General features: G+C 55.4%; 3 protein-coding genes across 3 annotated transcripts in view; 1 reads left to right on the top strand and 2 right to left on the bottom strand.

Moving 5' to 3' along the window:
• Positions 1-3,092: 3,092 nt before the first annotated feature.
• MONBRDRAFT_31794 (uncharacterized protein) lies at positions 3,093-6,760 on the bottom strand (the record flags this gene model as incomplete). The annotated part of the gene is made up of 9 exons (XM_001744564.1): positions 3,093-4,340; positions 4,470-5,152; positions 5,254-5,522; positions 5,613-5,795; positions 5,936-5,979; positions 6,092-6,216; positions 6,308-6,341; positions 6,448-6,544; positions 6,651-6,760. The coding sequence occupies 9 exons, from the start codon at positions 6,758-6,760 to the stop codon at positions 3,252-3,254; spliced, it is 2,634 nt and encodes an 877-aa protein (XP_001744616.1). The 3' UTR covers positions 3,093-3,251.
• Positions 6,761-7,490: 730 nt separating this feature from the next.
• Positions 7,491-10,945, bottom strand: Raver1 (uncharacterized protein; the record flags this gene model as incomplete). Its single annotated transcript, XM_001744565.1, has 11 exons — positions 7,491-7,642; positions 7,738-8,493; positions 8,595-9,252; positions 9,377-9,479; positions 9,704-9,853; positions 9,980-10,082; positions 10,197-10,352; positions 10,394-10,462; positions 10,512-10,578; positions 10,689-10,771; positions 10,879-10,945. The coding sequence occupies 11 exons, from the start codon at positions 10,943-10,945 to the stop codon at positions 7,491-7,493; spliced, it is 2,364 nt and encodes a 787-aa protein (XP_001744617.1).
• Positions 10,946-13,082: 2,137 nt separating this feature from the next.
• Positions 13,083-14,049, top strand: part of MONBRDRAFT_36472 (uncharacterized protein) — a gene marked incomplete at its 3' end in the record, with an annotated part of 1,821 nt that continues 854 nt past the window's right edge. Inside the window, exons 1-3 of the mRNA XM_001744386.1 lie at positions 13,083-13,400; positions 13,559-13,604; positions 13,918-13,989. Of these exons, the coding sequence (XP_001744438.1) occupies positions 13,559-13,604; positions 13,918-13,989 (118 nt within the window). The 5' untranslated portion in view covers positions 13,083-13,400. The remainder of the gene's footprint in view (positions 13,401-13,558; positions 13,605-13,917; positions 13,990-14,049) is intronic.

Below are 14,049 nucleotides of genomic sequence, written 5' to 3' on the forward strand. Positions count from 1 at the left end.
GTGTTGACCGGGAACTGCGCTCGCCACGACAAGACGCCACAGATGCACAGCTGCAGCGCCTGCAAACTTCACTGAGCGATGCCCGTGAAACCAACCTCGCGCTTGAAGCGCAAGTGCACGAATTGCGGGTGGGAGCGCAGGCTCGAAAGGAACACGAGCAAGCTTTGCGAGCTGAGCTTGCGGCTTGTCAAGCAGACCTCGAGGTCGCGCGCGACCAGGTGACGCAGCTCCGCACCGAGCTCACAGAAGCGCAAGCAGAGCGTCGTCAAGCCCAAAGTGACGAGCGAACCGCTCGCAGCGAGGTAGAACGCCTTCAGCTGGAGGTTCAGCTGCGTTCCCAACGAGACCACGAAGCGGACAGCGCCATCGAACGCGCCCGTATTCAGGTGAGCCTGTTCGTGCCATGGCTTCTGTGCCTTATGGCCAAATGCAATCCAAGGCAGAAACCAAAACAAGGACACAACCGGGGTGGGGATTTTATTCAAATCGCTCATTGCCTTGTCATACCAAACTCCGCCACTCTCGCTCGTTCCTTCACATTCCCTCTTTTTTCCTGCGCGGGCTTGCAGACGGAGACATTGGAGGGCATCCAGAGTAGCTACGAGCAGCAAATGGATGCCCTGCTTGAGCAAGCAGCCGTGGACCAGCAAAAGCACCGCAGCCTGCAAAGCGAGCACGCACAGCTGCAGCAGCGTGCCGAGGCCCTTGAAGCTGAGGTTGATCGCCTGCGAGCTCAGCAGCTTGCCGGAACCAATGAGCAGGCACGCCTATCAGCTACCGTCACAGGCTTGCAGCAGCAACTTGAAAGCGCTCGTGGTGAGCGTGCCACACATGCTGCTGAAGCAGAGCAGCTTGCAGCGGCACAAACTGAATCCGCGCGCCTGCGAGACTTGAACGAGGCATTGGAGCGAAAGGTGGCAAGCCTGGAGGTAGATCTAGCGGCTCGTGACGCCACACTTAGGGCCAAGACTCGGGCTGAAGGAACAGCAACACAAGAGGCCTCGCGACTTCGCCAAGAAGCTGCACGCATTGAGGCAGACCGCGACGCCTTGGCGCACGAAGCTCACGAAGCACGACGTGAGCTATTGCGACTCCAGACAGATGCCCAACAGCAGCTACAGGAAGGAGTGCAACGGCTTCAGAATACTCAAGAACGTCTGCAGAAGACTCAAGAACGGCTGCAGGACGTTGAGCGTCAATTGCAAGAGTCTCAGCAGTTGATCATCCGCTTGCGACGCGAGCAAACCGAAGCGCAACAAATTCAGTCTGATGCAAGCCACAAGCAAATGGGGCAACTCCAGGCCATGCTAGCCGAGCAGCAACGCTCGCTGGAGGATGTCACGACCAAGCTACAGCAGAGCCACGAAGAGCGGGACCAGGCAATTGCTGAGGCGCGCGCGATTCGCGAACAGCTGGAGTCTGTACAGACTTCCGCCAGCGCTACACAGGTCTGTTCTTCGTCGATTTTGTGTCCTTTTTCTTTCTTTCTTCTTTTGTTGGTCGACTTTCTTGTCGCAGGTGGTACCTGATCCTTTGCGCCGCACCTGCCCTCAGCAAGTGGATGAACAGATGCAAGCCCGGCTGTCCGAGCTGGAACGCGAATGCAATCAACTTCGTGTGAGACTGCCGTCTCTGGGATAGGATATGGCACAGCGAAGGAATCGAGGTGTCTGTGCCGTGACCAATGACTCATATTGCGTGTCTGTGTTTGCTCGCCCACCTTCTTCTTTCCCGCAAAACTAGACCCACGCAGAAGAGCTCGAAGTGGCTCGTCAAGGCAATGCGCGAAAACTAGCGCAGCGGGAAGTCGAATGTGCTCGGCTACAAGCCGAGGTGCAACGGCTTCGCGACGTGCCTGCCATTCCAGAGCCGGTCTCGCCTCACCATAACAGCCAACCCAGCGATCTTCAGGCGCTGCTCCAACAAGAATCAGAGACGAGCACCAAGCTTCGCCGTGAGAACTTGGACCTACGCGAGCAACTCAAGCTTGTTCGCGATCAACTCACCAAGGTGGGATATCGCTCGATGGTTTGGTTCGTGCTTTTTTGTTTTGTTTTTTTGTCTTTTTCTTGTGGGGAAACAAGAAGTAACTGGCACTCTTTCGAAACTTATGCACAGGCATGGCCTACGCCGACGCTCGATCGTCGTGCCTCCAACACAACCGACATGTTGATGGACATGGGGGAGTCCGTCTCACACATGGGCGAGAGTCTGTCGCGACTGGATATGGACTCAATCATTCGCAATGTCATACATGGCGCTGAAGAGGTATGTCTCTGCTTCCGACCCCCTTGCCATTGGCCTGCGCATCGTCGGCCTCACCCCCAACCATTCATCGCCCCCATACCTCATAGTTGCTGCAATTACCACCTCACTGGCAAGCCGGGCTGCCCGACACTCGCCGTGTCATCACGCCGCTGGACATGTCCAATGAGAGCAACGCAGCTGCGTCAGAAATTGTGCGCGATGCCACCGCAGCGGCGCAAGCAGTGGGCCAGGCCACAAAGCGGACGCCGGATACCTCCGGGCTCTCGGAACAGCTCCTGGCTGTTGAGGAATCCCGCGCCGCGCGTGGTGCCCCCTCGGGCATGTCGTCAGCCGAGGCTTCGCCCCAATCCTCGGGCGGCGACGACACGGCTTCCACCCGCTCCCAGTCCTCCGACTTTTTGCGGGAGGAAGCGGAGCGATCCCGCCGCTTTGAAGAGCAGATGGAGGCTCAATTCTCTGCCCTGACCAAGGCGCTTGACTCAACACTCAATTCACTGACCTCGACGCCCGTGCGACGTCAATAAGAGCATGGCACGCGTGTAAATGCATGTATTGTGTGTGCCATGAGCAAAATGTAGTTGTTGGTTTTTTTTCGCCCAATAGCCCTGTTTGAGTTTTGTGGCGGTTGGGGTCGATGGTTGCAAGTCGCGCCGACTATAGAGTACTCAAGCCATCAATCGGCATAATTAAATTATTTTGAAGGACAGCTTGGTCGCCGTGTGTGTCTCCCATTTCACAACAAAGCGACGAAAACAAAATTTAATTTCAGGTCTTTTTTTTTTTTGTTTGTGTGTGTGCTCACATGGTCTTTCGACGAAGCAAATGCAACAGAGCTCAATTTGTGGTCAAGTGAACGGACAAACAAAGATTTCTCCGCAGTTTACCAGATACGGTAGCGCAAGATCAGCGCAAGATCAAAAGAGCTTGGAAATCCGTTGCTTGAGGGAGGTGATCGAGATGACAAGGATGAGAGAAGAGCAAAATTACTCAAAGCCGAATTGCTTGTCCTGGCCCTCGCCACCCACGTCGAGGTAACCGCCACCTTCCTCAAGAGCATCGTGCTCGGCAAAATCGGCATCGCCATCAACATGGACACCCTCCTGCACAAGATAACCACCGTCCGCGTTAACAGTGGGATCTTCCAGATAACCACCATCTTCCTGGCCGGCAGTCGCCAGGTTCTCGGACGAATCGTAAATGGGATTTGTGGTGCGACGAGCATTTCCATTCAAGGCGGGCTCACTGTACAGGCTTTCATCGGCGGCGCCCATCTGATCGTAGAGTTCGTTGCCTCCTGCTGCAGCCTTGGGTCCCTCATCATACATGGGGTTCTCGAAAGAGACAACAGAGCGCTCCTCGGTGCGCGCAACGGCAGGAGTGGCACGGCGGCGGCGCAAGACGAGCAGCACAAGCAACACTGCCAGCAGAACCACGGCGCCGGCAGCTGCACCAGCAATAATGCCCGTGCTGTCACCAGAAGCAGAGGATGAGGCACCCACGGCACCCGAGCCGCCCGTGGTCTGGGAAGAGATGGTGGTCGTAGGGAACAGCATGGCATGGGTTGTCGCGGCCAAGGCCGTAGCGGTGCTGTTGGCATTTTCATTGAGAGCATAGCAGGACTCGCCATCGGGCATGAAACCGTTACTGTCACACTTGACAAAAGAGTAGAAGTAAGCCTCCAAAACATCGAGGGCCGCGTCCGTCTTGGAGCTATCGGCGAAAACCTCCATGGCTGCTGAGATGAGGCAGTCGTGATCCCAGGCCAAGTTGACATAGCAGTTGGGATAAGTGATCCGCGTGGTTACCACGGCTGAATGGAGCGCCGTGGCGATGAGTTGATAGGAGGAGGTAGCAGCCTGGCTTTCCGTGATGTCGCAATCCTGACTGGCGCAGTGAGTTGTGTAATTGAAGTTAATCTGCAGCTGGATGTCCTCAGAGCGGCGGCGGTCACGAGAGACAACTGAAATGTCCGTCAAGACAACATCGACAATGGGGCCAAGACCCTCGATGAAGCTGGCAATGGAGGCATCCAAGTTGGCGCGGTTATCGCCATTGATGAGACGGCGCAGAACCTACAAGCGATAAGGAAGAAGGCGAAGAGAAACAACGACGTGAGGTGTTGTTGCGTATCAGTACAAAAAGACTGAGGCACCTGGTCCAGAATCTCAGACAAGCTTGAAACGACATGTGGGTTGACTTACCACCGAGGACAGCTGAGCGCCAATGTAAAAGTTGGGGGACTGAGCGAAGGAGAGAGCGGGAATGACAGTCACAATGGGGCTCAAGGCATCCGCCTGCTCGCCCAAATCAGACATGACTTGATCAAAGTAGGCCTTGTTATTCGTCGCAGTCAAGTCCAGGCCCGAAAGCAAAGCGATAATCGAGTTTTTGAGCGCCGAGACCTCGTCGTCCTCATAAATGCTGGCCGAAGACCAGAGACCCGCGGCCTGTAGAGCGCCTGCCATTTGCTGGCTGGACTGACACAGGCCATTGGGGCAAATGGACCCAAGCAAGGTATCGGGCTCGGAGAAAAGGCTCAACAAGATGACGGAAGCATTGTTGAGGGCCTCACAAGCCAGCGGGGTCTCACAAGTATCAGAGTCACCAGAGCCATCGCCCACCAAACTCTCGGCTAGCATGCTGACGCCAACCAAGAGCAGGGAGTTCTCCACGCCCTTGTCCAACGCCGTGGAGTTGATGTTGTTCAATGTACTGCTGGCAATCCTCTTGAGAAAGGGGTTGGCCACCTGAGCGTTCGTTGCAGCACTGGGCTTGAGGAGAGTGTCACGAGTAGCATTGATGGCAATGGTCAGATTGACCACGTTCTCGCCCATGACGGCGCCAGTGACGTCAACACTAAAGGCGGCAGAGCCGAGGAAAGCGGCTGTGACAGTCGAGGATACAGCAAAAATGAGATGCTGTCAAATAGAAAATGAAGAAAAAAATGACGTGCTTTACAAATACACGAGGCAACGATTGACGTACAAAGACGAGAGGCAAAGAGGGCACGAAAGTGATCCATGTCATCCATGAGAACGGAGAGAACCGCGCTGGTGTAACCAACGACCGAGTGGGAGACAGAGTAGGTACCAGAGACGAGCATGGGCCGTTGGCGCTCGGCCTCCTCGTCACGAGCATTTCTGCCAAGCGCCTCATCAATGATAGCTTGTTGCCTCTGTCGTTCTTCCTCAGATTCAGGGCAAGAGGTTGGGCAGAAGCAGGTCGGGGCACCAGTCGTGTAAATAGTGTAGGCACTATCAACAACAATCCAAGACGAGGCATAGCGTGAGCAAAAGGTTGAAAGCAATCAAACGCGATTGTGATGAAAACCACCCCCAACTCACCATTCCTCGCCGCCAAGCGAGATGCTGTTGCGGATGTCATCAAACTGCCACATGGGGAGTTCGGCGGGGGTCTCGATCTCAACATCTCCAATGTTCAGGTTCTGAATGTAAATGTGTCCAAGCGCTGGGTCAGCGAGGGAGAAGTAGTAGGCTGCGCTGCTGTCCAGGCGAACGTTGTGGTTGCTAGAAGGGAAATTTCCACGAGAAAAAAAAAATCAAAAGAGGGGTGAGCAAGTGAGTCAAAACAAGACACGAATGCAAAAAGTCAAAGTCATGGAGACTTTCTTGGCTTTGCATGCAATGCTGGTTTTGGTCAAACTCACCAAGGGGGGGTTGATGTGCCCGACGACGTGCCAGTTAGGAGCCACTGCCAAGAAGCGGAGGAAAAGCATGGGAAAAAAATGCATGATCAGGCCAAGATGTCACACGAACACAAACACAAGGATGATGATCCAAGGTCCTCGTTTTGCAATACGGACGTTTTTGTGGCAGTTGAAATGGAAGCGCTCGTCATTCTGATTGGGGCCTTTGAAGGTGACGACCGAGCCGGATTCCTTCAAAGACTCCTTGAACATGATGCGCGTGCTCGAGCCGGTGGCGGGCGCTGCCAAAGCAATGACAGAAAGGCGCAGGGGCAGTATGAGCATGTGTAGATCATGACGAGCGAGGCAACCAAAACGGCGTCATTAACATACCGAATCGAAACTTGCCGGACCGGGGGAAAGTAATCTGCAGCAAAGGAAAGAAGGGAAAAGAAAACAGCAAGCGAACATGAGACCATGAGCAGCACAGGGTCGAGGTCCTTTGATGGGCTGCAAGCAGCGGCTTGACGTACGCGGCCGACGCTCAACTCGGTAACATCAATATTGGCAACGTAGGGTTTATCATTGGTGAGGTTCAAGACGCTAGCTTGATTCGGGGTGCCATTCCAGCTGTTGCGCCAAGGAATGAGCTTCGCGAAACAAATCGATACAGCCAACTCTGCCGACCAAGAGGCGGTTCAAACTGCCGAGGGAAGAGACTGCCGCCAGCACGTACTTTTTGTTATCGGAGAAAACAAGGGTGGCGCCATTCCAAACGTAGCGCTGGGCCGAGACAGCAAGCAGCAAGGCACTCAGCACGGCCAACTTGGCCGTCGTGTGCACCATGGTGTCCAGTACACTTGCAACGTGACGAGAGAGAGCGCGTGCGCGGGGGGGAGACAGCGAGAGACGGTTCGCACACACGCACACACGCACACACTGCCGTTTGCCCGTCAAGTGAGCAAAATGCGTTTCGGAGTGATGTCGCGATCTCTCTCTCTCTCTCTCTCTCTCTCAAAGCCTTTCTTGCAGCAGACGCATGTATCGTTCAGATGGGAAAAGTCTGCTTAAAACAATACAAAACTTTGGTCAAGCTAAAATGTCAGCCTTTTGTGGGATGGGCTGTGTCGTCCCCGTTTGCATCAATTAGCTGTCTGAGGCATGAACATACCATCATCATCATTGGCGGCGGCACAGGTTGGTCTATGTGGCAGCGCATGGATATCTTTCTTGACTGCACAGGGCGGTGTACAGTTGTCATAGCTGTCTAAGCATTTTTTTCTCAAACTCGGCCTGAAGCTTACCTTCCCATTTTGGAAGCTGTCGACCGAGAAGAACACATGGGAGAAGGCGGGGGGAGGGGCGGGGGGAGGGCACGGGAACTGGGGAGTAGAAACAAAACAGGGTCGGACTCAACGCGCTTGTCAAGACGCCACGTACACATGAACACGTAAAATCAAGGCTCACAAATGCGCCGCACAAGAAAAAAAAAATCACAATCTGTCTGTCCAAAATGTGCCACCAGAAGAAAACACGAAAACGTTGTCTGTTCGAGAGGGAGGGGCGAAGAACCCGCTTAGTTGTCACCGGCAGCTCGCACGCGATCCTGGTAGCGTGGAGGGTGAATCGGTGACACTTTGCGGCGTGCATTTTCCGTGTTGGGGGACACACGTGAACCCCCGAGCATGGATGGGCTAGGCTCCTTGGAGGGACGGCGGTTGTTGGGACCTGCGCGCCATAGCAGGTGAGGACAGCCATAATAATGTAGAATAAAGCGATTCTTGCCAAACAGGCCCGAGACCTTTCGCAGCAAACAAACTTACCAGGGGTATTGAGATTCCAGCCCACAGCGGTGTCCTTGGCATCCGCAGTCGAAAGCAGGTCGGTGGTGCCTTGCTCCTGGATTGGTCGCAGACCACGTCGCGCCCGCGGGGTAACAGCCTCTTCCGAAGCTGGTTCCGGCTTGGCGGGACCGATGGTGAGCGAGTCCAAAAGAGGTGTCACCCCCTCGGCCAGCTCCAACTCGGGCTCCGACGTCGACTCTCCGACCTCAATCTCAAGACCCATGCGCTTGGGGATGCGAGCACCTTCGCGGCGACTCGGTGGGCGTTGGGTATTGCTACGATACAGGTCGGGCGTGGCCAGCGGCACAGAGGTGGTGGTGGTTGCACCCTTGCCACCGGCGTTGGAGGACGAGACGGCGGGGGTTGGCGCCTCGACCATGTTGATGATGCCCTGGTAGCCCACGTCCATCATCATATCGGGACTACCCATCTCAACGGCACCGTTCCAGGCGGCATGAACCGGGCCACTCATCGTAAAAACACCCGGCGTCATGGGCGTCATGGGGGTCATGGGCACGGCCATGGGATCGTACACTTGCTGGCGGTGGTGGTGCTGCGACTGCATTGGCTGTGCCTGAACGGCCTGCGCCGGATAGTAGTGTGTCTGAGTACCAGGCATCGAAGGCATGCTTGTCATGTAACCATTGGCTGGGGTGCCGTATGCTTCGTGCCCAAAATACTCGCCGTTGGGTCCATAGCCCTGGTACGGTTGTGGAGGAAGGGTAGGGGCATAGCCTGAGTAGAACCAGGAGAAAGGTGAGCACACAAGTTGGCTCCCAGCGCAGCACGACGCGAAACGGCAAAGGAAAGGAGAAGTTGGCGACCTTGGCACGTACTGTTGGGAGGCACCGGTGTGTAAGTACCAGCAGGGTGGCCGTAGCCGTTGGAGTGAGCATCGTAGCTGTTGCGGTGCACGCCCATGCCCATGCCCGTGTTCATGGGCATCGCGCCCGCGCCCATGTTCATACCCATGTGCGGGGTCATGTGCATGGTGGGTGCCATGTGCATTGGCGTTTGCATGGGCATGCCCGCGTTCATGTGCATCGGTGTTGTGCCTGGGCGGACCATGTTCATAGATTGAGCCATGCCCATGTTGTGGGCATGGCCCGTGTTGTGGGCATGGCCCATGTTGTGGGCATGGCCCATGTTCATGCGCACATTGTGGCCCAAGGCCGGGGCCGATTGCTGGCGATGGAAGGGGGCGGGACCGTTGCGGCCGGGCATACCCACAAGTTGAGTGGGTTGTGAGTTGCGGCGCATCAGCATGGGGTGCCCTTGAGCGCCCATGTGGCCTTGAGGAAAGGCTGGGACGTTTTGGGCCGGTTGAATAAAGGCTTGCTGGTGCGGCGATTGGCGTCCGCCGCGCTGGCGCTGACGAGCCACCTCTTTCTTGCCTTGAATAATCTGCTCACCAGTTTTTTGGGGATGGCCAAAGCTGACCCGAATGGCTGAGGACACAATGACAAGGCCATGACCTGCATCGCGCACTCGGCACTATCCAGGGTTGACCAAAGGGGGCGGGTGTCCAAGGACAAAGGACACGCTGGGTCAGCTGTGCATATCGGTTCGAGCGCGGGGGCAATCAGTTTTTGCTCTTGGCAGTCAGGATAACACGCACCGAGGATTCAAAATCGGTGCAATCGACAAAGGCAAAGCCGCGAGGATTGCCGTCTTGGTCGCGCACCAGATCACAGTACTCGATGCCCGTCTCGCCGAGATAACTGCGGATACAAGGTGGAGGGGACGGGAAGGGGGTAAGATGAATGGCATGGAGCGAGAGGCAGGGCATGCGCAGCTCCTCAGCCGTGCTCGTGCAACTCGCCTTTGCAGGATGGCGGCGTCGCTGATGGTCTTGGGCAAGCGATCAATAAATAGGGTGCGGGAGCGAAAGTTGTTAATGTCCTAACCAAGCAGTTGTGGCAGTTATCGTGAGGTGCTTTCGGACCCGAGGCACCCGTCAGTCTGTGCACAGGGATGGCGTACAAAATCAATGGGGCGCATGACATCAACGCGGATGGGCCGCTCATTAACAACGTAAGAGGCCAGGTCTCCACGAGCTTTGACGGCGTCCTCACGGGTCAGGAACTCGACAAATCTGCGTATGTCCAGGGCATGGGTTGGCAAGAAGGGAATGAACATGTGCGTCATGAAGCATGTACTCGGTCACCGATCAAAGGGCGTGCATTAGCCAAGCGAGTTTGGGAAACGGTGATTGGCATACCCATAGCCGAGGCTCTTGTTGTTATGTGAGATAAGGAAGGCGCGGTGCACGCAGTTGGTGCGCAAGCCTAGCTGCAAGATCTTGGTCACCGGCACGCGATCGGCTACAGCCAGCAAGCCACGATGTCATGTCCAATGAGAAGACGGTAGGAAGAGGAGCCGCTATGATCTTGGCCTGGCTTGAGGTCAGGCATTGGAAGGAGGACGGAAGGTCATACCCAGGTTGCCAACAAAGAGAAGACCATCTGTCCGTGGGAGACCGGCGCCGATGGTAACATCGTTGAACACGCAATTATTCAAAGTGGCAATGGCCTCTTCGGCGGTAGTACCCGGGGCCAAAAGGATGCGGGCAGCTTTTTCCCGATGGCCCGGCTCTGTAGGAGCAGAGCGTTGAGCAGGGAGGCAACGATCACACCAGCAATCGTGCATGAGTGGAAGTGAAAGCCAAAGGCGGGAGCGGCCGGGATGGGGGTATGATGTGTGGCTGCAAGTGAAGCGAGAGACGGGGGGGGGTGCACAACGGGCACGTGTACCTTGACGTTCAAAGCGCACAGTTTCCGCCTCGACACCGTGTTGCTCGCTCAGAAAATCCTTGAGGCCCTGTCGTGTCGACGACATGGGAGAGAACACCGGTCAAGCATCGTGCGTGTTAACGGCGACGACGACGTGCAAAAACAGGCTGTACAAGGGAAGGTGGGTGCTGAGCGTACGCGGTTGGTAATGGAGCTGGGAAGGCCGGTGAGGCGCACCACACGTTGATCGGAATAACGGTGGGTGGGGCCGGAAATGACGCCTACATCAAGCCATGGAATTGGCGGCACGGCAGGATCGAGGCGACCTGTGAGCTCTAAAGTCCATGGTTGCGCCCACACGCAAGCAGCGACAGAAAGGCTTGCACACCTTCGACCGAGAAATCAAAGTTTTGCTCCTCGGTATTGACCGGCGACTGGGGTGTCGACGTCGCCATGGCTCAACTTGCGCAAAAGGGCCGATACCTTGCAGGTCTCGGGCGGCTTGGTAATGGCAGGGAGGGGGCAAGAGCTGCTCACACTGCTCCTGCCGATGTGCAGACACGGAGATGGGAGAAGAAGAAAACCAGAAGAAGCCACAGATGCCAAGAGGCGATGAGCGAAACAACACGCGCTTTGCCTCGGTCCGCCTCGTTCTCCTTCTCTGTGTGTGTGTCTCTCTCTTGAGACGAGATCAGACCAGAGCAGCCAGCAAAGAGGTCACTGCCCAGACTTGATGCAGGGCGCGCACATCGCTCAACACATGTACCAAGCCCGATGACACCTCCAACTCACCAGTTTCACCCACAGCGATCCGCGGACCACTTTCACGAGAGAGAGAGAGAGAGAAAAAAAAAACGAGAGAGACACAGAGAGAGAGAGACACAGAGAGACAGAGAGACAGAGAGACAGAGAGACAGAGAGAGCAGCAGGCAGCAGCAGCACAGCCAACAAAAGTCAGAGGAGAAGACACACACAGTCAGAGGCAGAGGGGCGGATAAAAGAAAGGTTAGAATTGAGAGAGAGGGTTTTTAGGAGGGTAGAAGGGTGACTTGAGAGAGAGGGATAACCAGAGATGTGGTTGTATGTTGGGCAGTGATTCAGAGAACAAGGCTGAGGCGGGATAACAGGCAAGGTGAAATGTTGTGATGCACGACCGAAATTTTAATGCCTTTGGTCCGGTTGTTCGTTTTTCAATTTTTGGCGAAGAAATAGAACCAGAAAACATGAATTGCTTTCGCACCAAAACCTTACTCTGACTGATACGAAAAATATCTCTTGCTGACAATTTAATTTTGCTGACAAAGGATCAAAGTGTGACAAACCATCCACTCATGATCAAGTACTGCATCCACTCGGGACATGTCTGACGTCTGGTAGCAGCTCTCCGGTTTCTTATGGAAGCGCAGCCCCAGCCCCCTCCCAGGCCCCAGCCCTGTCTCGCATCGAACCGCCCCGTCTGCATCTGCCGCGCTGCTATTGATAAAGTGCATCTGGATGCCGTAATAAACAGATGAAGCGTGGTCGTTGTTGCTTTTTTTTTCGGGGGAACTTTGCCACGGTTTGTCAACCGTACCCTATCCCCAGCCAAGTTCTATGAGAGGAATGTACCACCTCTTGGTGGGGGTGTGTCAGCTGTCAAACGCAGCACATATTTAGCAGTCGTGATCTTGAGGAAAAAAAAGGCAAAAAGTGGGGAACTGGGACATCAACAACGTCTGCGCAGCACACACCAAGTAGCCGAGGACAGGAGATGTGCTCAAAAGTTGTTGAGGTATGAGTGCACCAACCTTCGTCGTCGCCGCCGAGGTCGGGGATCGAGTCAAGCCCTTTCTTGTTCCAGACTGTCGACCCCCCCAAAAAAGTCCTGCTTCGTCTTGATTGGCTATGCGGCGGAAGGAAGCAAAGGACGGAAGGCACGTCACCTTCCCAAGCCTAGTTGGGACCACATTGCACCAACCAACCTCTGAAACTGCCTCTGCCTCTTTCTTCCGATGGCCGTATGTCCATCCATGACGATACCATCTATACATCTGATACTCCCATGTGGCTTGTTGACAGCTGACAGGACCTCTCCCTCGAGCTGTGGGATATAGATAGACCGACACAAAACCCAAAACACAGCATCACACACTCGACCAGCCCATCAACCAGGCCAAGGCTCAGCGCACAGCGCCTCTTCAGAGCCATCAACACCCTTGCCTCATCTCCAACAACATCTTGTCCCGGTCCTTACAACTGCACCCCCCCTCTAAAAAGAAATCGATTGCTCTCTCGCTCTCTCTCTTTCTCTCTCTCTCTCTCTCTCTTACATCTCTGATCTCGTCCTCTCATTCTCTCATGTCTCTTCTGTTGCTTCCTCTCCCGCTTGTATCTCTCGTGCTCTTGTACGTCTCTCTGATCTCTCTCTCTCTCTCTCTTGTCTTTCTCTCTCTCTCTGCATCTCTCTCTCAAGCAGGAGGAGTTTTTCTTTTGTTTTGTTGCTTGTTGTTGATCCCACACACACACATACACACAAACAGAAGTGGCGGCGGCGGGAAGGGCATTTTACAGCTGCCTGCTCTCCCCGGCTCATCACCTTTGAAACAAGTGCCCTCCCTCCTCCCTCCTCCCTCCTCCTCCTCCTCCTCTTCCTCCTCTTCCTCTTCCTCCTCTTCCTCCTCCTCTTGCCGTTTGGCCCTCTTTTGATCGGGCATAGCGTAGGAGGTATGCCGTGTTCATCCTGGGCCACGACAGTAGTCATGGTTGTTGACGCTGTTGGGGTGACGAGCAGCAGCGGGAGGAGCGACACGACCGTTCGTCCTTGCTCTGGCTGACCTCGGTGACACGCCCGCCCCCGCCCTTGCCTCCTTCCCTTTCCTTTAGTTTTCGCCCAGCGTCTCGCTTCACCTTTGGATTATCCATCTCGTCGAGGTGGGTGTGATGGCTAGCTTAGACGCCGCCGCCGCTGCTGCCGTCGTCTTGTGTGATTCGCCGTGCTTGGCACCTGCGGCTGCTTGACGTTGCTTCTATACGCCCCTCCTCTGTATTCATCCCTCGCGCCTCCGCTGCACGGCATGCCCCTTTTGTAGATGGTTCGTGTCAGGAAGGTCGCCCTCATGGGCTTTCCTGCCGTCGGTACGCCCTCGGCCCCCGCCCCCACCGGTGTTTGCGCTGCCGCTTTTTTTTTTTTGTTGTTGTTTTTGTTTTGTCCATGCCTATGCCTACGGGCTTGCTATATCCCCAACGCACACGCGGGCTGGTGCTTCCGTGCAAATGTGCCTTCCTGCGTGCCTTGACTGTGCCCAGGCGTGTGCCGGTGCTGTTGTATTCAAGCGTTCTCTTTACTCCGCCCCTTTCCCCTTTCGTCTCCGCCCTCCTCTTTATCTTTGCTTTCTCTTGTCTCTCCCTCATGACCTTGCCGACTTCATCTCAACGCGCACTGTTTCAGGCAAATCCTCGCTGGCATACCAGTACGTGGAGAACCGGTTTGAAGACGAGTACATTACCACCATCGAAAATCGTGCGTCTCGAACCCCAGCCTGCCCGGACTTTATTCCTCCCCCGCCCCCTCCCCGCCCCC

The sequence above is a fragment of the Monosiga brevicollis genome, genomic scaffold, assembly GCF_000002865.3.
Source record: "Monosiga brevicollis MX1 MONBRscaffold_6 genomic scaffold, whole genome shotgun sequence".
Taxonomy (NCBI): Eukaryota; class Choanoflagellata; order Craspedida; family Salpingoecidae; genus Monosiga; species Monosiga brevicollis.